This window comes from Salmo salar, chromosome 23, assembly GCF_965601325.2.
Source record: "Salmo salar chromosome 23, fSalSal1, whole genome shotgun sequence".
Classification (NCBI taxonomy): Eukaryota; Metazoa; Chordata; class Actinopteri; order Salmoniformes; family Salmonidae; genus Salmo; species Salmo salar.
In genome coordinates, this window is record NC_138313.1 from 49,519,617 (window position 1) to 49,543,632 (window position 24,016).

Below are 24,016 nucleotides of genomic sequence, written 5' to 3' on the forward strand. Positions count from 1 at the left end.
AGCTGGTTAAACTGTAGTAGGGTCCACATAGATACTAGTCATGCTGGTGTAGTCTATAGCTGAGCTGGTTAAACTGTAGTAGGGTCCACATAGATACTAGTCATGCTGGTGTAGTCTATAGCTGAGCTGGTTAAACTGTAGTAGGGTCCACATAGATACTAGTCATGCTGGTGTAGTCTATAGCTGAGCTGGTTAAACTGTAGTAGGGTCCACATAGATACTAGTCATGCTGGTGTAGTCTATAGCTGAGCTGGTTAAACTGTAGTAGGGTCCACATAGATACTAGTCATGCTGGTGTAGTCTATAGCTGAGCTGGTTAAACTGTTGTAGGGTCCACATAGATACTAGTCATGCTGGTGTAGTCTATAGCTGAGCTGGTTAAACTGTAGTAGGGTCCACATAGATACTAGTCATGCTGGTGTAGTCTATAGCTGAGCTGGTTAAACTGTAGTAGGGTCCACATAGATACTAGTCATGCTGGTGTAGTCTATAGCTGAGCTGGTTAAACTGTAGTAGGGTCCACATAGATACTAGTCATGCTGGTGTAGTCTATAGCTGAGCTGGTTAAACTGTAGTAGGGTCCACATAGATACTAGTCATGCTGGTGTAGTCTATAGCTGAGCTGGTTAAACTGTAGTAGGGTCCACATAGATACTAGTCATGCTGGTGTAGTCTATAGCTGAGCTGGTTAAACTGTAGTAGGGTCCACATAGATACTAGTCATGCTGGTGGTGATGGTCCCCAGATGTGATGATTTATTCTTCTCTGTTTTATCTACAATGATTTAACTGATTTGATCTTCAGATGTTCTGAATTAAAATAAACATTCAATGTATTCATACTTATTATAGTGCAATGTTTCAATCTTGTACATTTCTATGAATCATGATGTATGGTGTTGATGTATATTGGTTGTCATTCAGAACCATTGATATGTTTTCTCAGTTGGTTCTCTGTCTCTATGTAATTCTCCTCAGTATCATTGATCAGCTTGTAGGCTCGGCCCTAATTGATGTGTTCTCTGTCACCTGGAGCTGCATGGAAAATGGTCCAGGAACAAAAGGACAATTCAGGACTAGTCAGCCCACTACAAGCTGGAATCACTTACTTTCTACTAAAGTATATGGTCTGGTTTCCCAGACACAGATTAATCCTAGTCCTGGACTAAAAAGCATGTTCAATGTAGATGTCCAGGAAACCGGCCCTAAATGTGTCATCTTTCATCCTCCCATACTGCTCAGTCCAGCAACATTAAACCTGTCCAGCAGGTGGTGCTATTGACCAAACAATAAAACCAGCAGATATCTTGACTTGCCACTCAGTATATCTGTAATGTTCAGAATAGTACTTTAATATCATTGGAGATTGATGGTCTTTTTAATCCACTATCCAGAGTCAGGAACAGATGAAGTTAGGTCTGCTACTGTTCAGTGATTAAATATGATTTATGGTGATGGGAAATAAAAAATACAACACTAAACTTCATCTAGTAATAGTTTTCCTTTGTTATTTATTCCAAGGTGTGTCTACCTGTTGGGGCTAGGGGGTAGTATTGAGAATTTTGAAAAAAATATGTGCCCATTTTTAACTGCCACCTACACCAACTCAGAAGCTAGGATATGCATATTATTACCAGATTTGGATAGAAAACACTCTGAATTTTCTAAAACTGTTTGAATGGTGTCTGTAAGTATAACAAAACTCATATGGCAGGCAAAAACCTGAGAGAACCTGAGAGAAAAAAAGAATTTTGTGGCTGTACTATTTTTTTTAATCATTGTTTTATAGATACCATAGTGAGAAAGGATTCATTTCGCAACACCTACGGCTTCCACTAGATGTCAGCGATCTTTATAAAGTTGTTTGAAGCGTCTATGATGAATAGTGACCGGATGACAAGGAAGGGAAGTTGACCTCCCTGGGATGTCGTCACTTCCATTATTGCTTGCACCTGCTCAATCATGTGACGCGAGACAATTTTCAAATACGTTTTTCAAGACACAGGAGACGTCGGGTTGAAACATTACTGATGTTTCACGTTAAAAATGGCTCTAAAGATTGATGCTAAACAACGTTTGACATGTTTGAACGAACGTAAATAGATTATTTTTTAAACTTTTCGCCGTGACTTCCCACCCCCCCGCCAGCGCTACTTTTGAGTAGCCACCGAAGCGCTAACAACATGGAACAACTTGGAGTTATTTGGACATCAATTATGAACTTTGTCAAAAGAAACCACATTTGTAGTGGACCTGGGATTTCTGGAAGTGCCAATGGATGAAGATAATCAAAGGTAAGGGAATATTGACAATAGTAATTTTGATATTACATGGTTACAAGATGGTGCTAACCTGTATAGCCTAGCCTATTGTTCTTAGCACAGCACCCGGTTTATTGCAAATTGTGATTTCCCAGTAAAGTTATTTTGAAATATGGCAATGCAGTAGCATTTACGAAATGTTAAAATATAATTATTTGAATGACAATATTATAATTTACCAATGTTTTCGAATAGTAATTTTGTAATTTGTAACGTTGTTCACCGGAAGCATTTGAGAGAAGAAAAAAAATCTGAATTTCCCCGCCTATGTAAAATGCTGTTTTTGGATATAAATATGAACTTGATGGAACAAAAAATGCATGTATTGTATAACATAATGTCTTAGGAGTGTCATCTGAGGAAGATTGACAAAGGTTAGTGCATAATTCTAGCTGGTTTCTGCTTTTGGTGACGCCTGACCTTGAATTGAAAATGGATGTTTGTACTTTTGTGGCTATGTACTGTCCTAACATAATCTAACTTTATGCTTTTGCCGTAAAGCCTCTTTGAAAATCGAACAATGTGGTTAGATTAAGGAGATGTTTATCTTTTAAATTGTGTAAAATAGTTGATTGTTTGAGAAATTGAAATTATTAGATTTTTGATGTTTTGAATTTCCAGCCTTGTTAGCAATCCCGTCTCGGGGTTCTTTGCTAACCTGTAGCCCCAACAGGTTTTAACTTGTAAATGGATTGTGTGGAGGTGAGCTAGTGGTGTGGGTGAATATTCCAGTTGTGTTTAGACATCTTCATGTCTGACATCCCCCAGTTCTGTTCAGACCCATTGAACTGGGTCACATTCTAAATGGTGACTTGTATTGATAGTCCATACTGGACCTAACTGTGGTTAACCAGACTGGAGGGGTTCTGATCACATATTCCCTCATCTCCACAACTTTACCTGATGTTCTCTCTCTGCCTCTCTGTCTGCCTCTCTCTCTCTCTCTGATAGATATGGTCAATATGGTTTAATTCCTGTAGTTATCAGTACACATGGGGTGTGTCCCAATTATCTCCTTTTTCTCTAAGTGTGAACTTGTCCACTTCCCTTCATGGATTTAAAGGAAATGACTGCTATATGTAAACTCCCTCTACTCCATGTCAACACCAATCCAATGCTTTTACATTTGTGAGGAGTAGTGAAGGAAAGCTACACTTCAGGAGGAAGGAGAGATTATTGGGACGCCCCCATGGAGAGATGATAGAGGGATGTGAAAGAGGAGAGAGGTAATGGTTGTACTCCCCCATGGAGAGATGATAGAGGGATGTGAAAGAGGAGAGAGGTCATGGTTGTACTCCCCCATGGAGAGATGATAGAGGGATGTGAAAGAGGAGAGAGGTAATGGTTGTACTCCCTCATGGAGAGATGATAGAGGGATGTGAAAGAGGAGAGAGGTAATGGTTGTACTCCCCCATGGAGAGATGATAGAGGGATGTGAAAGAGGAGAGAGGTAATGGTTGTACTCCCTCATGGAGAGATGATAGAGGGATGTGAAAGAGGAGAGAGGTAATGGTTGTACTCCTCCATGGAGAGATGATAGAGGGATGTGAAAGAGGAGAGAGGTAATGGTTGTACTCCCCCATGGAGAGATGATAGAGGGATGTGAAAGAGGAGAGAGGTAATGGTTGTACTCCCCCATGGAGAGATGATAGAGGGATGTGAAAGAGGAGAGAGCTAATGGTTGGACTGGACTTATTTATTCTCTCATTACCGACTTATTCTGTTTCAATAACATAATTACAATACAAACTAATTACATTCAAGGAATTATTGTATTAAAGTAAATCTGTATTAAAATTCACCATAAAATGTACAGTTCATTCCATAGCTTAACATTGGAAATGCTCCCTCCCTCCTATAAAAGTCATTGAGGTGTTGGATGAGATTGGACCCTGCCTTCACCTGGGGATATTTGTTGGACCCATCACAACAGGTGATGAGGACCTCATCCTTCAGCTGCACAAAGAAAGCCAGGGACTGCAGTGTGCTCCAGTCTCCAGCAGGGGGCAGTAAAACCCTATGGACCTGAAAGAGAAAGTGAGGAGTAAAAATCAAAGGTGAATTTACATTGATGTTTCCACAGAGACCTGAGTCATATTCACTAGGCACCAAACTGAAGAAAATTTACTGAAATTAGGAGGTGACTAATGAACGTAAGAAAATGAACTAAATATTTTGCTACAGTGTTCCCTAACTAATACGACCCTGGATTCAAATACCATTTGAAATCATGCAAATATATATATGTATGCAGGGGCTGAGTTATTTGAATTAACAAATGACAATGGGGTTTCCGTTCTTGTATTGAAGTGATTGGATTACGAGATGAAAGGGCGGGTAAAGTTCAATGATGTTTTGGTGAGATGGGCTGAAGACACTGTAGAGAGAAGGTCGACTGGAATGTGTTCAGGAGAACATTAAATAAATCTGTTACGTTTATTATAAGCACAGAAGGATAATGACCATTAAAAACAACACAAATACAGAGATGAAAACAAGCAGACCATTTTTAAAAAGCCAGAGTACATACACTGTATAAACTCTATCCCACTACCACAATAATATGACCCAGGAATACTGTCTAACTCTGTCCCACTACCACAATAATATGACCCAGGAATACTGTCTAAGCTCTGTCCCACTACCACAATAATATGACCCAGGAATACACTGTCTAAGCTCTGTCCCACTACCACAATAATATGACCCAGGAATACACTGTCTAACTCTGTCCCACTACCACAATAATATGACCCAGGAATACACTGTCTAACTCTGTCCCACTACCACAATAATATGACCCAGGAATACACTGTCTAAACTCTGTCCCACTCCACAATAATATGACCCAGGAATACTGTCTAAACTCTGTCCCACTACCACAATAATATGACCCAGGAATACACTGTCTAAACTCTGTCCCACTCCACAATAATATGACCCAGGAATACACTGTCTAAACTCTGTCCCACTACCACAATAATATGACCCAGGAATACACTGTCTAAACTCTGTCCCACTACCACAATAATATGACCCAGGAATACACTGTCTAAGCTCTGTCCCACTACCACAATAATATGACCCAGGAATACTGTCTAAACTCTGTCCCACTACCACAATAATATGACCCAGGAATACACTGTCTAAACTCTGTCCCACTCCCTCAATAATATGACCCAGTCTCTTCTACAGGGCTGGGCAGGGTGGTCTGGCTGGGAGCCTCTTCTACAGGGCTGGGCAGGGTGGTCTGGCTGGGAGCCTCTTCTACAGGGCTGGGCAGGGTGGTCTGGCTGTGAGCCTCTTCTACAGGGCTGGGCAGGGTGGTCTGGCTGGGAGCCTCTTCTACAGGGCTGGGCAGGGTGGTCTGGCTGGGAGTCTCTTCTACAGGGGCTGGGCAGGGTGGTCTGGCTGGGAGCCTCTTCTACAGGGGCTGGGCAGGGTGGTCTGGCTGGGAGTCTCTTCTACAGGGGCTGGGCAGGGTGGTCTGGCTGGGAGTCTCTTCTACAGGGGCTGGGCAGGGTGGTCTGGCTGGGAGCCTCTTCTACAGGGCTGGGCAGGGTGGTCTGGCTGGGAGTCTCTTCTACAGGGGCAGGGTGGTCTGGCTGGGAGCCTCTTCTACAGGGCTGGGCAGGGTGGTCTGGCTGGGAGTCTCTTCTACAGGGGCAGGGTGGTCTGGCTGGGAGCCTCTTCTACAGGGGCTGGGCAGGGTGGTCTGGCTGGGAGCCTCTTCTACAGGGGCTGGGCAGGGTGGTCTGGCTGGGTGTCTCTTCTACAGGGCTGGGCAGGGTGGTCTGGCTGGGAGCCTCTTCTACAGGGCTGGGCAGGGTGGTCTGGCTGGGAGCCTCTTCTACAGGGGCTGGGCAGGGTGGTCTGGCTGGGAGTCTCTTCTACAGGGGCAGGGCAGGGTGGTCTGGCTGGGAGTCTCTTCTACAGGGGCTGGGCAGGGTGGTCTGGCTGGGAGTCTCTTCTACAGGGCTGGGCAGGGTGGTCTGACTGGGAGTCTCTTCTACAGGGCTGGGCAGGGTGGTCTGACTGGGAGTCTCTTCTACAGGGGCTGGGCAGGGTGGTCTGGCTGGGAGCCTCTTCTACAGGGGCTGGGCAGGGTGGTCTGGCTGGGAGTCTCTTCTACAGGGCTGGGCAGGGTGGTCTGACTGGGAGTCTCTTCTACAGGGCTGGACAGGGTGGTCTGACTGGTCCCAAGCTGGAGACTCTTCGTGACGGACCACCGCTGTGGCATTAAACACTTGCTGCAGGACCAAACACATTTCCATCAGAGACTTACGCATTTATAAATGATTCATTCACCATTAATAAACTAATTATAAACCTTTTATAACCCACTTGTAAAGAGACCCTTGTTGTAAAATGCCATTTTGCACCATAAAGCTGCCAAAATGTTCCATGAAGGTATAACAGTTGATAGCAGGAGAGGACAGTAAGAGTTGCCCACCCTCCGTTTGCTCTTGGTGAAGTTCTTGTTGATCTGGGCGCTGACAGACTCATGGATGTTCTGATCCAGGGCTGTGTCTCCATCAATCCTGAGGGAGTGAGAGAGACATGAGGGCCAGGCTGGAGGACAACAATATGTACCAGAAGGTGTGTGTGTTCACTCTACCAGGGCTGCTGAAGAGCCTGGTCACATGTGTAGCGTAACCTTGGGTCATTCTTTACCAGGTGGACTAGAAAGTCTTTATCTAAAAAACACCACAGGGACACACAACCATTTCTGTCTCTCTCATCTGAGAGACAAGATGTAAAAGACTGAAGACTGGACATACTTGATGTCTATGTGGGAACAGTAGCACTTACAGGACCAGAGGAGGACTGGACTGCTACCTACAAGACTAATGTAACTTACATTGTGTTTAAACGTGACCCTGGATCACAGGTCAACATCATTCCAGAGACTGAATTGTTACAGTTTCAGGTAAAACCAGTGGGAAACACAAAACAAAGGAGAAGATTGAAAGATTACAGTGGTGAAGCAATTGTCACTTCAGGGACATGAACATTGGTGCTGGAGGGAGATGATACATCTCACAAGGTTCAGTTTGTCATAGTAACATGAGAAAAAACAGCCATCATTGGGTTAAAGTCATGTAACTTACTGGGTCTAGTGAAACGAGTTCATATGGTAAATGACTCATGTTGAGGATGCAGATGCTGATGTTTTTCAGGGAAGATGGGAAGCTGCAGCACAACATGGAGTTAGAACAGCCAGATAGACCAGTGATCCATGTACCTAGAAAGATCTCATTATCACTAAGAGACCAGCTAAAAGCAGAGATACTGTAGACCAGTGATCCTTGTACCTAGAAAGGTCTCATTATCACTAAGAGACCAGCTAAAAGCAGAGTTACTGAGGCTAGAGGCCTTAGATATCCTAGACAAAGTAGAAGAGCCTTCTGAATGGGTCCACTCACCGGTAATAGTGGAGAAGAAAGACGGCTCTCTCAGACTGTGTATGGATCCAACAGAGATAAACAAGTATGTAAAAAGGGAACACTTTCAGCTGCCTTCCAGAGGGGAGATATTCAGGGACATAACAGGGGATAAACACTACTCAAAGCTAGACGCCTCATCAGGGTTTTGGTAGATCAGTCTAGACAAGGAGAGTACAAGGCTTTCTACTTTCAATACTCCTTCTGGTAGGTTCTCATTTAAAAGGCTCCCGTTTGGTCTCACTTCAGCACCAGAAGTCTTTCATAGGACAGTCCAACAGATATTTGAGAGTGTGCCAGGCACCACAGTGTCCATTGATGATGTGTTAATATGGAGTCAGACTTTTGAAGAACACAACGCCAGGTTGAAAGCAGCACTTGATCTAACCAGAGATAACGGACTAAACATAAACACAGACAAATGGCAATTCAAAAAGACACAAATAACCTTCTTGGGTGAAAAACTAACATGTGAAGGTGTTCAGATAGACCAGAGCAAAGTGACGGCCATCAAGAACATGCCACCCCCTACCGATCAAGAGGGTGTACAAAGGGAGAAGTGTACTGTGTAAAACTACAGAGTGGTGTTGGAACAGTAATCAGCAGAAAGAGTTGGAGCAGCTCAAGGCATTGATCATGCATGCTCCAGTACTGAGGTTCTGTGATGAAAAGCTCAACACCAACATCTCAGCAGATGCCTCTGAAGCAGGTTTAGGTGCAGTGTTGTTACAGCAGTATGACACTAGATGGAGCCCAGTCACATATGACTCCAGGGCTCTGACAACTTCTGAGTGGAACTATGATCAGATTGACAAAGAGGCATTGGCACTGTCATATGCATGTGATAAATTCCATGTGTTTATCTATGGTAAAACAGTGTGGACAGAAACAGATCATAAACCTTTGGTTACTATTGTAAAGAAGGGTCTAACATACACACCACCAAGGCTACAGAGACTGTTTCTAAAACTCCACAAATATGACTTGCAACTGGAGTACAGACCAGGGAAAGAATTGTTAGTGGCAGACACATTGTCCAGAGCTTTTGACAGCTCACAACCAAACCAGATATACGAGCAGGACGACACCATACATGTAAACCTTATCAGAAAGAGTTGCCCTGTCTCAGATGAAATGTGGACAGTTATTTCACGTGCTGCTGCAGAAGATGAGTGTTTGTTAAAGGTGATTGAAGCCATAACATGCAGGTGGTCTGTACAAGCTCTATCCTTATGGTCAATACAGGGATGAGATATCTGTACTGGAGGGAGTTGACCTATACCCTACCATTATGGTCAATACAGGGATGAGATATCTGTACTTGATGGAATTCTGTTTAAGGGTTCATGAATTACAGAAAAACATGCTGATCAAAATACACAAGGACCATCTAGGGATGGAAAAATCTAAACAATGTTCAACAACAGTGTTTTTCTGGCCCAAGATGAATGGTGATATAGAGCAGACAGTCAGAGCCTGTGGAACATGCCAGAAATACAGGTCAAAACAGAGCAAAGTGTGAGGACAGACGCTGGGAGATGAGAAGCAAGAACAGGGAGTTTAACATTTAATAAAAAAACAGAAAGGAGCAAAACACCGACAGCATCTGGACAACGGAAACGAATCAACATTAATTGTGACACGGGGATCAAACTGAGGAACAGACAGATATAGGGGAGGTAATTAAACAGTGATGAAGTGGTGAGTCCAATGAAGCGGTGATGCGCGTAACGATGGTGACAGGTGTGCATAAACGATGGTGACAGGTGTGCGTAAACGATGGTGACAGGTGTGCGTAAACGATGGAGACAGGTGTGCGTAAACGATGGAGACAGGTGTGCGTAAACGAGGGAGAGTGAGAGCAGGCGTGACAGTAACCCCCCCTTTCTAAGGACACCCACCTGGGCGAGCTTGACGGGCTGGCCGAGGCATGGGAGCCTGAACGAGCCGTCCGAGGCATGACGTGGGATCAGAGCCTGCCAATTTATTTATTTTTTATTTTACCCTTATTTGACCAAGTATGTGTAACATTGACACTGTGTTACAATAGTGCTTTGATGAAGAAGCTCCAAAACTCTTTAACATTTAATATTGTTGAAGGGAATAAGCTGTTATCCAGAACTTTCTTAAACAACTGGACAATTCCACAGTAACGGAGTGACACTGAGACTCAGATTTACACTTTAAAATGTCAAACAGAATGAGGGTTTGTCATTCTGTTACTGAAATTCGTATCTGCACTGTTCTTTAAGTAAATGTGTTTTTGTTCAATTTTTTTGTATATTGTTAAAAGTAGTCCTTGTGCGTAGAGTTGTAAGGTTTGTTTAACTTTGCAATGATTGTTTTTTGTTTGACAGACATTTTCAAGTGAAAAATCTGAGTCTCAATGTCCTTCTGTTACCATGGAAATGACCAACTTCAGTTTTACATTCCTAGGACTGAGCAGCCCTTCACCCAGGTGTGATTGTACATATATAACCCTCTGAGGGAGAGAGAGAGAGAGAGCTGTACTCACTCCCTATGTGTCTGTGTGCACTCAGGACGACCTCAGCCTCCAGGCCCAGGTCCTTACAGAGCAGGAAGAACCACGACTGGATCTCACAGAATCCATCCACTCCTTCCCACAATAGCCATTTCTATAGACCAGGAAGAGTTGTGTAAGGACAGTGAAATCAGAGCTGTATACAATATAGGATATAAAAGATGACATGTTTAGAGTGGTTGAACTCTGTATATGGCTCAGAGGGAGGTCAATCACTTTGTACCTTGACCTTAACACTGATAGCAGCAACAACAACCACAGCAGAGAAGTTGGCTGTGTAGACAGACAGACAGACAGACAGACAGACAGACAGACAGACAGACAGACAGACAGACAGACAGACAGACAGACAGACAGACAGACAGACAGACAGACAGACAGACAGACAGACAGACAGACAGACAGACAGACAGGTTGTTTACTATGACTGGATGAAGGGATGCAGTGTTGAAGGCTTCCTTTAGGTCTCTTGGTCTCTTGGGATTTAAACTGTGAATACAGAGAGATAGTCCTAACCATTCAATCAATGTTCACAACAAACAGTCATCATTAACACTATACTGAGTGGAGACTATGGATATAATATATTATAATTTAATACAATATAATATAATGACTAGAATAGAATAAGGGTTTTGACATGAAATCACAGCCAGATGTTTGGACTTTTTAGTCATTTAGCAGAAGCTCTTATCCAGAGTAACTTGAAGGAGCAATTATGGTTAAGTGTCTTGCTCAAGGGTACAAAGACAGATGTTTTACCTAGTCAGCTCAGGGATTCAAACCAGCATCCTTTCAGTTACTGTCCCTATGCTCTAAACCACTAGGATACCTGTCACCTTAAAAGTGTGTCTCTATACCTCTCAGTCTCTAAACCACTAGGATACCTGTCACCTTGACAGTGTGTCTCGAAACCTCTCAGTCTCTAAACCACTAGGATACCTGTCACCTTGACATTGTGTCTCTATACCTCTCAGTCTCTAAACCACTAGGATACCTGTCACCTTGACAGTGTGTCTCTATACCTCTCAGTCTCTAAACCACTAGGATACCTGTCACCTTGACAGTGTGTCTCTATACCTCTCTGTCTCTGAAGACACCCTGCCATGGTTAGGATTATTAGAGAAGCTTTTCCTGCTGAAAGACAGTTTAATTTAATCTGGTTTCAGAAATAATGTATAGGATATGTTCATAACCCCGTCCACCTATAAGATGTGGGGGGGATCTGTATGACTAAAAAGAGATACAAAGAACTCTGATTGTAAAACATCTTCTCTTTTTAGTCCTAGATATGTCTAGGGTTACTGCTGAATGTAGTACCTCTAACCTGACCCTAGACCTAACAGTAATAACCACACTGTAATGTAAAGTATTACCTCATTCTCAATGATCAGTCAATACATACAGTATTCATTTCAACTACAGAACATTGGATCAATATCAAGTCCCCTCGTCATTACAACCACTTATGAATTATTATAGACACTTATAATCGCTGTTATAACACATAACTGCATTATAAGGCATTATAAAAGTCGTTAAAATAATTCTAATATGTACTTCATAGAAACTGTTACCCTTTATATATTCTAACAACTCTATTTAATGTATTCCATATTAAGGGTCCTTACCTGGGAACTAAAATCTTTGTCTCCCTCTAGACGTTCCCTCCCTCCCTCCCTTTAATCCCTCCCTCTCTCTAACCCCTCCCTCCCTCTAACCCCTCCCTCTAACCGCACCCCTCTGGCAGAACCAGGAAGTCCCTCCCCCTCCCACTAACTATTTTCTGAGGAAATTAAACTGATCTGAGTCTCGTCTGTCTGTGTGAGAGTGAACAACCGTCCAAATGGCTCAGAAGGGAGTCCTGCTGGACCAGGACCAGTTCTGTTGTTCTGTCTGTCTGGATCTACTGAAGGAGCCGGTCACTACTGCCTGTGGACACAATTACTGTAGAATCTGTATTGAGGGCTGCTGGGATCAGGATGTTCTGAAAGGGGTCTATAGCTGTCCTCAGTGCAGAGAGACCTTCACTCCAAGGCCTAATCTGAGGAAAAATAACATGTTGGCTGACATGGTGGAGAAACTGAGGAAGACAGGACTCCAGGCTGCTCCCCTTCCTGCTCTGTGCTATGCTGGACCTGGAGATGTGGTGTGTGATTTCTGCACTGGGACCAGAAAGCAGAAAGCCCTCATGTCCTGTCTGGCATGTCTGGCCTCTTACTGTGAGACTCACCTCCAATCTCACTATGAATTTCCTGCTTTGAAGAAGCACAAGCTGGTCAAAGCCACCGCACAACTACAGGAGAAGATCTGCTCTCATCATGACAAACGGCTGGAGGTTTACTGTCGTACCGATCAGCAGTGTATCTGTATGCTGTGTACAATGGATGAACATAAAGGCCATGATACAGTGTCAGCTGCAGCAGAGAGGACTGAGAAACAGGTAAGACCAGAACAACTTGTTGGTGACTGTCTGATACACAAAGAATTAAAGATACAGTAGGAACTAAGGCTGTTTGAATATGAGATCATTCAAATGAATTCGATCCACAAATATGAACACAAACCTTGAGTATATAGATATGTTAACCTGTTGGGTCTAGGGGGCAGCATTTGCACGTCTGGATAAAAAAAATGTACCCGATTTAATCTGGTTACTAATCCTACCCAGTAACTAGAATATGCATATACTTATTATATATGGATAGAAAACACTCTAAAGTTTCCAAAACTGTTTGAATGGTGTCTGTGAGTATAACAGAACTCATTTGGCAGGCAAAACCCTGAGACATTTTCTGACAGGAAGTGGATACCTGATGTGTTGTATTGACTTTAAACCTCTCCCATTGAAAAACACAGGGGTTTAGGAATATTTTGGCACTTCCTATTGCTTCCACTAGATGTCACCAGCCTTTACAAAGTGTTTTGAGTCTTCTGGAGGGAGATCTGACCGAACAAGAGCCATGGAACGGTGATGTCCCATTAGACACCTGGCGCGCTACTTCATGTTGGGTACCCTCGTTCCAATACGTTATAAAAGGCTATGCATTCGTCCACCTTGAATATTATTCATGTTCTGGTTAAAAAAGGCCCTAATGATTTATGCTATACAACGTTTGACATGTTTGAACGAACGGAAATATATTTTTTCCCCTCGTTCATGACGAGAAGTCCGGCTGGCTTACATCATGTGCTAACGAGACGGAGATTTTTGGACATAAATGATGAGCTTTTTTGAACAAAACTACATTCGTTATGGACCTGTGATACCTGGAAGTGACATCTGATGAAGAGAATCAAAGGTAATGGATTATTTACATAGTATTTTCGATTTTAGATCTCCCCAACATGACGTCTAGTCTGTATCGCAACGCGTATTTTTCTGGGCACAGTGCTCAGATTATTGCAAAGTGTGATTTCCCAGTAAGGTTATTTTTAAATCTGGCAAGTTGATTGCGTTCAAAAGATGTAAATCTATAATTCTTTAAATGACAATATAATATTTTACCAATGTTTTCTAATTTTAATTATTTAATTTGTGACGCTGACTTGACTGCCGGTTATTGGAGGGAAACGATTTCCTCAACATCAATGCCATAGTAAAACGCTGTTTTTGTATATAAATATGAACTTGATAGAACTAAAAATGCATGCATTGTCTAACATAATGTCCTAGGAGTGTCATCTGATGGAGATTGTAAAAGGTTAGTGTATCATTTTAGCTGGTTTTATGGTTTTGGTGACCCTGTCTTTGACTTGACAAAACATTACACACAACTCTTGTAAATGTACTGTCCTAACATACTCTAAATTTATGCTTTCGCCGTAAAACCTTTTTGAAATCGTAAAACGTGGTTAGATTAAGGAGATGTTTATCTTTCAAATGGTGTAACATAGTTGTATTTTTGAAAAATTTGAATTTTGACATTTATTTGGATTCAAATTTGCCGCTCTTGAAATGCACCTGCTGTTGATGGAGTGCACCACAGGTGGCACGCTAGCGTCCCACCTAGCCCCAAGAGGTTAACCCAGATTCTCCAAATGTATCACCATTTTCTAAAGTCAATCACTATTATCATTCTGAATGGCCTTTTATGAGTCCAAAGTTCAGTCTCAACCCCTTGATACATGTAGGCCTACCATAAAAACTAGAATCATTCACATAGCAACATAATATAATATTGTAAAGGGACAATCAATATTTTAGACCTTCCTCTCTATGGGTCCTATGTGACATTACTATACTATTGATCTACTGGACTAATAAAGCTTGATAGTTCATTGAAGAGTGATTCTCCACAGAGGCAGCTGGGGATGAGTCAGCAGAAGGTCCAGCAGAGATTCCAGGAGAGAGAGAAGGAGCTGAAGAATCTCCAAAAAGCTGTGAAGTCTCTCAAGGTGAGTATTGTTGACCAGAGGAGACACACCATTTCACATCTCTCCTCCATTCAGAGAGAGGGAGAGAAATAGAGGGGACCTTCTCCAATCCCACTATGTCTGGACCCCATTCAGACTGCTTTATGTAACTGATGGGATACGAACCCAGGTCTACTGTGGGAGAAACCAACATCTTGACCATTACACCAAGAGGACATTCCCTGTTGGGCCGACACTGATTTTGAAGTCGCAGGCGTGGCTACCTCATCACGTAACCATGACCGACTCATGTCCCCTATACATTAACATGGAGCTCTCTCTCTCTTTCTCAATTCAATTGAAAGGTCTTTATTGGCATGTTTACATTGCCAAAGCAAGTGAAATAGATAATAAACAAAAGTGAAATAAGCAACCAGAAATGAACAATAAACATTACACTCAAAAAAGTTTCAAAGGAATAGAGACATTTCAAATGTTTTGGCATACCTTTTGGCAGATCCATTTGTGGTTTCAGGGTGGGTGGGAAAGGAGTTGGGTGCAGTTGAATCAGTGAAGGTAACCTGTAGTGTACTTGTGATATTTGTTTGTGTTTCTTCTGACCAGAGAGAGTGGTCGCTCCGTGTCAAGCAACTTTGGTCAAGATCTGTTTCTTGCTTTGCTCTCAGGAACAGGGCACCATTGAAAGGAGTTTCAGGTACAAAGTTTATGGTCATGTTGCAGCAGTTTGTATGAGGGAGATTCCAAGATGTGGAAGTGTGCAGGAGGTCATGGAATAGAGGATTGTGTAGTTTCGGTGGATAAGGTTGTGTGTGTGTCAACTGTAGGGGTGTCCATGTTGCTGGGGATCGGAAGTGTCCATTGAGAGAAAGGCGGGTTGAGGTGGCTAGAGTAAGAGAAGTGCAGAAGGTGTCGTATGCTGAGGCAGTGAAGAAACTAGAGGAGGAAGGGTCAAGGGTGAGGAGTCCTGAGAGGATCCCTGTGAGTAGTAGATCTGTGCCAGCACAGAGGGATAGGCCAACGAGTGATTATATGCTTCAGTAAGGTTGGCTTCTTAGAGTTGAAAGCAATAGTTATCAACTGTACCGCAGAAATGGAACGTAAATTACAGAAAATAGTGGTTGTGGTGGCAGCTGCAGAGTAGTATTTGGTCATACGAGATTTGACTTCAGAAGAGTTCCAGGGTGTGTTGAGTGGTGGTGTCCCGTCCTCCCAGGTTGTTGGCCTGGTGCAGGAGCAGATAGGGTCAAAGTAGTGGAATGGGGTAGTGGGTTTTGAGTGTAGGGTTAGTTGGCATGGTGCAGGAGCAGATAGGGTCAAAGTAGTGGAATGGGGCAGTGGGTTTTTAATGAGTGTAGGGTTAGTTGGCATGGTGCAGGAGCAGATAGGGTCAAAGTAGTGGAATGGGGTAGTGGGTTTTTAATGAGTGTAGGGTTAGTTGGCATGGTGCAGGAGCAGATAGGGTCAAAGTAGTGGAATGGGGCAGTGGGTTTTTAATGAGTGTAGGGTTAGTTGGAAGGATGTTATTTATTATTATTTATTTTTTTAATTAATTAAATGTTCTTTTCCCACTTTGTATCACAAATTAAAATATATTTATATTATTGTCCAGTTGGGGGCGGTAATGCAACATATTGGATGCCAACAGCCGTTAAAATAATTTTTTATGCCATTTTTCTACTAAAAAAACGATAATATTCCGACCGGGAGTGGTGGTTTTCGTTCAAAGATAGACATGGAGTCGACTCGTGCACGAGCCTGAGTCTCATAGTACTGTGACCGGCCACTATCCAAACGCGCTACTGTTTTTCAGTCAGGGCCTGCAAAGCCACGATTCAGCTTTTTGCCGCCTTCTGAGAGCCCATGGGAGCCGTAGGAAGTGTCACGTAACAGCAGAGATCCCCTGTTTTGGATAGAGATAATCAAGAAGGCCAAGAAATGGTCAGACAGGGTACTTCCTGTACAGAATCTTCTCAGGTTTTGGCCTGCCAAATGAGTTCTGTTATACTCACAGACACCATTCAAACAGTTTTAGAAACTTTGGAGTGTTTTCTATCCAACGCTAATAATTATATGCATGTTCTAGTTTCTGGGCAGGAGTAATAATCAGATTAAATCGGGTACGTTTTTTTATCCGGCCGTGAAAATACTGCCCCCTATCCATAACAGGTTAAACTCCAAAGAAGAAGAAACGTTATATTATGTCTATGTACAGTGTTGTAACGATGTCTCTCTCTCTGTCTCTCTCATTACATCACTTTCGTGGTAGTTGGTTGTGTGGGTCTCTGGTTGTGAATGGGATGCTGACAGACAATTGTTGATGGATATATCGTTGATGGATGATCAGGACGACAATTGATTACGGGTCTATAGTTTATGGAACAGCAGCAAAGACTTAAGCTGGACAGAATCCAGTATATAGCTTTAAGGATATGTATTGGTGCATTTAAATCAACATCTGTATGAGTCTTACTAGTGGAGGCAGGTGAGATGCCTTTGGGTATACAGCGTAATAAAATGTCATTATCTTATTGGGTTGAAAGGTTGTGAGGTTGAGCATCCCACTGCTACTGTTCTAGATGACTGTTGGGAATATAATAGTAGACAAGGCAGTGGTTTTGGAGAGTAGTGGTGTCTAATCTGACGAACAGATCCGTGAAGAGTTGGTTCGTTTTGGTAAATTTACAAGTGGGTTTTGTTTCGTGGCTCTCGGCTGGGTGTCTCTTTTCGTAGACAAGTGTTTGTTTCTTAACTAAATTCAAGGTTAAACAGGGGAGGGGTGGTACACAGGGTTTGTTTAGGGCCGACAAGCGCGACCAGCCGGCAGCGGGGGCTAGGACTAGGCTGGACACTACATTTTTAACCACATTTACTGATAAAACTAATTCATTCCATCCGCCAAGGAGCCCAGTTATATAATATTACCATATGTCCCAGCTGTTTGACGTAGTTTTGAGGTAAACGCGAAAAGCGGGGCTTATTCTAGGTCATGTTTCACCCTGCCAGCCCCTATTAGTTGTATTGTAAAAACAGGTCTTATTTTAGGTCATGTTTCACCCTGCCAGCCCCTATTAGTTGTATTGAAAAAACAGGTCTTATTTTAGGTCATGTTTCTCCCTGCCAGCTCCTATTAGTTGTATTGAACAAACAGGTCTTATTCTAGGTCATGTTTCACCCTGCCAGCTCCTATTAGTTGTACTGAAAAAACAGGTCTTATTTTAGGTCCTGTTTCACCCTGCCAGCTCCTATTAGTTGTATTGAAGGCTTAAAACCTAAACAAAACGTATGTCCCTGTCCTCTTTTTCAAGATGTGGCCGACTTAAACTGCCGGAAATTTTTTTTTAATGTGTTGTTTCTACATTTGCTGCTGGGTAATTTGATAATCGTTGAAATCTGTTGGTTCGTAGGCATCAAATAGAGCGAATGCTGCGCAGGTTCACTGAGTTCACTGAGTAAACCAAATGGAAAGGTGGAGCTCATTGATTTGTAGCTCTGACACAGTTGCTACCTCAGATTATGAGTCTATCAAGTGTGGTGAATGAGGTATGTAGTACCCACAGAAGACCACAGGGAGGAGCAAGAGAGATATAAACCCATACAGTTTTTCTCTTTAAATACCCTGAACCTAACAATCAATCAAATGTATTTATGAAGCCCTTTTTACATCAGCAGATGTCACAAAGTGCTGTACAGAAACTCTAACCCTACGTATAACCTATTTTAGCCTGAACCCTAATTCTAGGGTAGGGTAGCCTACAACTATTTTAGTAATAATATTATGTTAGTAAATACCATTTTAGTACTAAATAACATTTGTTATTTTTTTAATAAAACCTATGTAAGCATTTGCTTTTTATTAGTTATTTTATTATTTTTATTATTGCAAGGCAGAACACTTGATAAACAAGACTCATTTGTTTTATATGTTAAATGTGGTTTGAACTGGGTGACATAGTAACCTCTATGTGAAAGTCCAGCAATTGGCGTGGGATAGGTGGGGCAGGTTTGAGACTGATCTCTCGAATTAAATACACTTTATTTCTCAGCTGCCTCACCAATGTCTTTACGTGAATGAATAACTTTTAATTAGTAAATATTTCCAATAGATGGCAGCATAAGACCACGAAGCATCAGTTATAGGCTACAAGCAGGAATATGATTGACATAAAATAGCATGCAACCAAAGACTATATATGTCCCATGATTTTCTAAAATGGTCACTCATTACTTTACAGTTAGCTATATATCTCTTGTTAGTCCTGTGTTGCTTTTGGGTGATCACAACTATATTAACTATAGCAGGTATTGAACCCTGGTCAAAAAACCAACAAACAGCAAAACGCTCTAACCACTAGGCTACCTGCTGCCCGGCCAAACGCTCTAACCACTAGACTACCTGCTGCCCATCCAGTCGCTCTAACCACTAGACTACCTGCTGCCCGGCCAAACGCTCTAACCACTAGTCTACCTGCTGCCTTTTCACAGAGGTCTATTTAGCAGACACTCTTATCCAGAGCCACTAGGGTTAAGAGCCCAAATCTGCCTAAAAAAAAGGCGATTTACAGATTTTTCACCTAGTCGGCTCGGGGATTCGAACCAGCCACCTTTCAGTTACTGCCCAACGTTCTTAACCACTAGATTACAAACCACTAAATGTTAAACACAAAGTCAAATGGTCGTAGATAAATGGTAAGCTGGTTAAATAAAAGACATGTCTATTTCTCCAATTATCTGTAATAGATGTATTTATTTTAATGGTTTGAAGTTTTACACCATTTTAATCAGGATAACCTATTATTTCTAATGATGTAAGTTTGAGTAGCTTAGTTATGGTATGTCTGTTTATTTCACTAAATAAAGAGAGTAGAGCAGGGCCAAGCGGTGTTCTGTACCTGCCTGTCCAGGAGGGGGGACAAGGCCTGCTGGACCTGGAGAGCAGGGTGGCAGCGTTCTGACTCAATGAGGTGCAGAGGCTACTGTACCTACTCTCTCTCTCTCTCTCTCTCTCTGTCTCTCTCTCTGTCTCTCTGTCTCTCTCTCTCAACAGCGCTCTGCACAGGCAGCAGTGGAGGACAGTGATCAGATCTTTACTGAGCTGATCCGCTCCATTGAGAGAAGGAGCTCTGAGGTGAAGGAGCTGATCAGAGCTCAAGAGAAGGCTCAAGTGAGTCAAGCTGAAGGACTCCTGGAGCAACTGAAGCAGGAGATAGCTGAGCTGATGAAGAGAAGCACTGAGCTGGAGCAGCTCTCACACACAGAGGATCACATCCATTTACTACAGGTAACTAAACTGCCTTGTTACATGTGATATGAAATTAACTTAATGTGAAACTATTCATCTCAATCATTATGTTGTCCTGTCTGTCTCTCTGTCCCTGTCTCTCTTTGTCCCTCTTTGTCCCTCTCTCTCTTTGTCCCTCTTTGTCCCTCTCTCTCTCTGTCACTCTCTCTCTGTCACTCTCTTTCTCTGTCCCTCTCTCTCTCTGTCCCTCTCTCTTTTTGTCCCTCTCTCTTTGTCCCTCTCTCTCTTTGTCCCTCTCTCTCTGTGTCCCCCTCTTTCTCTGTGTCCCCCTTTCTCTCGCTGTCCCTCTCTCTCTCGCTGTCCCTCTCTCTCTCTCTCTCTCTCTCTCTGTCTCTTTCTGTCTCTCTCTCTCTCTCTTGCTTTGTCCCTCTCTCTTTCTGTCCCTCTCTCTTTCTCTCTGTCCCTCTCTCTCTCTCTCTGTCCCTCTCTCTCTCTCTGTCCCTCTCTCTCTCTCTGTCCCTCTCTCGCTTTGTCCCTCTTTGTCCCTCTCACTCTTTGTCCCTCTTTGTCCCTCTCTCTCTTTGTCCCTCTTTGTCCCTCTCTCTCTGTCCCTCTCTCTTTGTCCCTTTTTGTCCCACTCTCTCTTTGTCCCTCTGTGTCCCTCTCTGTCTGTGTCCCTCTCTGTCTGTGTCCCTCTCTGTCTGTGTCCCTCTCGCTCTGTGTCCCTCTCTCTCTGTGTCCCTCTCTCTCTCTGTCCCCCTCTCTCTGTGTCCCTTTCTCTCTGTCTCTCTCTGTCTCTCTCTTTCTCTGTCCCTCTCTCTCTCTCTCTCTCTCTCTCTCTCTTTGTCCCTCTCTCTCTCTCTCTCTCTCTCTCTCTCTCTCTCTGTCCCTCTCCCTCTCTGTCCCTCTCTCTGTCCCTCTGTCCCTCTCTCTCTGTCCCTCTCTCTCTGTCTCTCTGTCCCTCTCTCTCTCTGTCTCTCTGTCCCTCTCTCTCTCTTTCTCTCACTCTCTGTCCCCCTCTCTCTCTCTGTCCCCCTCTCTCTCTGTCCCCCTCTCTCTCTCTGTCCCTCTCTCTCCTTCGCTCTCTCTGTCCATCTCTCTCTCCCTCTCTGTCGCTCTCTCTCTCTGTCTCTCTCCCCCTGTCTCTCTCTCTCTGTCCGTCCGTACGTCCCTCTCTCCTCTCTCTCTCTCTCTCTCTCTCTCTCTCTCTCTCTCTCTCTCTCCAGAGTTATCAGTCTCTCTCCAGTATCAGTGTATCTTCAGACTTACCCAGCATCGTTGTCCGTCCTCTTCAGTACTTTGGAGATGTGAGTAAGACTGTGTCTGAACTGAGAGAGAAACTAGAAGACTTCCTTAAAGGAGAATGGACCAAGATCTCCACTACAGGTGTGTTGAAAACAATAAGAACATCAACTTTAGACCATTGAAAGTTCCCTACTAGTCATATACATGTGGAATATGGTATGATGATAACATTCCCTCTCTCTGTCAATGTGTTTGTGTGTCTGTAGTGAATATAGTGGATGTTGTACTGCCTCCAGAGCCCAAGACCAGAGAACAGTTGTTACAATGTGAGTCTCTTTATTGTGAAGTAACTAACAGTCTCTTTTTACTGACACTCCTAACAATCCCTCTAGAAATATATAGCAATAGTAGATCTAATCAAAGACTGGGTATCTATCTGACTCCTCATATTTCTCTGATTTGATCTCTGCTGTGCTCTAATCAAAGACAGGGTAGATACAGTATCTGACTTAACTTATTGTTCTGACTCCCCTCATTGGTCTCTGCTCTGCTCTTCTCCCAGATTCCTGTCAGCTCACACTGGACCCAAACACAGCACACACACACCTCTCTCTGTCTGAAGGGAACAGAAAGGTGACCTGTACAGGCCACAGTCCAACCATATCCTGACCATCCAGACAGATTCACCAACTGGTACCAGGTTCTGTGTAGAGAGGGTCTGTCTGGATGCTGTTACTGGGAGGTGGAGTGGAGTGGGGACAGGGTTGATACAGCAGTCTCATATAAAGACATCAGCAGAACAGGGTCAGATAGTGGATTTGGAGACAATAACAAGTCCTGGAGTTTACAGTGCTATAGTGGTGGTTATTGTTTCAGACACAATAATGTTGTGACTAAAGTATCAGGCCCTCAGTCCTCCAGAGTAGGAGTGTACCTGGATCACAAGGCAGGTACTCTGTCCTTCTACAGTGTCTCTGACACAATGACCCTCCTCCACAGAGTCCAGACCACATTCACTCAGCCCCTCTATCCTGGGTTTTGGCTCTATGATGGTTTTTGTATCTATGGTAGTACTGCTGAGATGGTTAAACTGTAGTTGGGTCCACATAGATACTAGTCATGCTGGTGTAGTCTATAGCTGAGCTGGTTAAACTGTAGTAGGGTCCACATAGATACTAGTCATGCTGGTGTAGTCTATAGCTGAGCTGGTTAAACTGTAGTAGGGTCAACATAGACACTAGTCATGCTGGTGTAGTCTATAGCTGAGCTGGTTAAACTGTAGTAGGGTCCACATAGATACTAGTCATGCTGGTGTAGTCTATAGCTGAGCTGGTTAAACTGTAGTAGGGTCCACATAGATACTAGTCATGCTGGTGTAGTCTATAACTGAGCTGGTTAAACTGTAGTAGGGTCCACATAGATACTAGTCATGCTGGTGTAGTCTATAGCTGAGCTGGTTAAACTGTAGTAGGGTCCACATAGATACTAGTCATGCTGGTGTAGTGTATAGCTGAGCTGGTTAAACTGTAGTAGGGTCCACATAGATACTAGTCATGCTGGTGTAGTCTATAGCTGAGCTGGTTAAACTGTAGTAGGGTCCACATAGATACTAGTCATGCTGGTGTAGTCTATAGCTGAGCTGGTTAAACTGTAGTAGGGTCCACATAGATACTAGTCATGCTGGTGTAGTCTATAGCTGAGCTGGTTAAACTGTAGTAGGGTCCACATAGATACTAGTCATGCTGGTGTAGTCTATAGCTGAGCTGGTTAAACTGTAGTAGGGTCCACATAGATACTAGTCATGCTGGTGTAGTCTATAGCTGAGCTGGTTAAACTGTAGTAGGGTCCACATAGATACTAGTCATGCTGGTGTAGTCTATAGCTGAGCTGGTTAAACTGTAGTAGGGTCCACATAGATACTAGTCATGCTGGTGTAGTCTATAGCTGAGCTGGTTAAACTGTAGTAGGGTCCACATAGATACTAGTCATGCTGGTGGTGATGGTCCCCAGATGTGATGATTCATTCTACTCTGTTTTATCTACAATGATTTAACTGATTTGATCTTCAGATGTTCTGAATTAAAATAAACATTCAATGTATTCATATTTATTTAATTGCAATGTTTTAATCTTGTACATTTCCATGAATCATGATGTATGGTGTTGATGTATATTGGTTGTCATTCAGAACCATTGATATGTTTTCTCAGTTGGTTCTCTGTCTCTATGTAATTCTCCTCAGTATCATTGATCAGCTTGTAGGCTCGGCCCTAATTGATGTGTTCTCTGTCACCTGGAGCTGCATGGAAAATGGTCCAGGAACAAAAGGACAATTCAGGACTAGTCAGCCCACTACAAGCTGGAATCACTTACTTTCTACTAAAGTATATGGTCTGGTTTCCCAGACACAGATTAATCCTAGTCCTGGACTAAAAAGCATGTTCAATGTAGATGTCCAGGAAACCGGCCCTAAATGTGTCATCTTTCATCCTCCCATACTGCTCAGTCCAGCAACATTAAACCTGTCCAGCAGGAGGTGCTATTGACCAAACAATAAAACCAGCAGATATCTTGACTTGCCACTCAGTATATCAGTAATGTTCAGAATAGTACTTTAATATCATTGGAGATTGATGGTCTTTTTAATCCACTATCCAGAGTCAGGAACAGATGAAGTTAGGTCTGCTACTGTTCAGTGATTAAATATGATTTATGGTGATGGGAAATAAAAAATACAACACTAAACTTCATCTAGTAATAGTTTTCCTTTGTTATTTATTCCAAGGTGTGTCTTTAACTTGTAAATGGATTGTGTGGAGGTGAGCTAGTGGTGTGGCTGATAGAATAGA

General features: G+C 42.9%; 2 protein-coding genes and 1 long non-coding RNA gene across 3 annotated transcripts in view; 1 reads left to right on the top strand and 2 right to left on the bottom strand.

Moving 5' to 3' along the window:
* LOC123731752 (tripartite motif-containing protein 16) overlaps window positions 1–24,016 on the bottom strand; it is a 240,257-nt gene that overhangs the window by 141,743 nt on the left and 74,498 nt on the right. The window lies entirely within an intron of this gene.
* LOC145863063 (uncharacterized) lies at window positions 4,074–10,802 on the bottom strand. The gene is made up of 4 exons (XR_014382394.1): window positions 10,729–10,802; window positions 10,280–10,400; window positions 6,774–6,861; window positions 4,074–4,345 (listed from the first exon to the last, which is right to left on the bottom strand). It is a non-coding gene; the product is annotated as an uncharacterized LOC145863063 (long non-coding RNA).
* On the top strand, window positions 12,105–22,111 carry LOC123731755 (tripartite motif-containing protein 16). Its single transcript, XM_082968301.1, has 6 exons — window positions 12,105–12,749; window positions 14,609–14,704; window positions 19,728–19,961; window positions 21,149–21,308; window positions 21,434–21,493; window positions 21,730–22,111. The coding sequence occupies exons 1-6, from the start codon at window positions 12,153–12,155 to the stop codon at window positions 21,834–21,836; spliced, it is 1,254 nt and encodes a 417-aa protein (XP_082824427.1). The 5' UTR covers window positions 12,105–12,152; the 3' UTR covers window positions 21,837–22,111.

What these genes read in the sequence shown, in the direction of transcription:
- LOC123731755 (XM_082968301.1), top strand. Translation starts at nt 12,153, where the DNA reads ATGGCTCAGAAGGGAGTCCTGCTGGACCAGGACCAGTTCTGTTGTTCT. An exon ending in GACCAAGATCTCCACTACAG is followed by an intron (nt 21,309 to 21,433) that starts GTGTGTTGAAAA and finishes GTGTGTCTGTAG; the next exon opens with TGAATATAGTGGATGTTGTA. An exon ending in CAGAGAACAGTTGTTACAAT is followed by an intron (nt 21,494 to 21,729) that starts GTGAGTCTCTTT and finishes CTCTTCTCCCAG; the next exon opens with ATTCCTGTCAGCTCACACTG.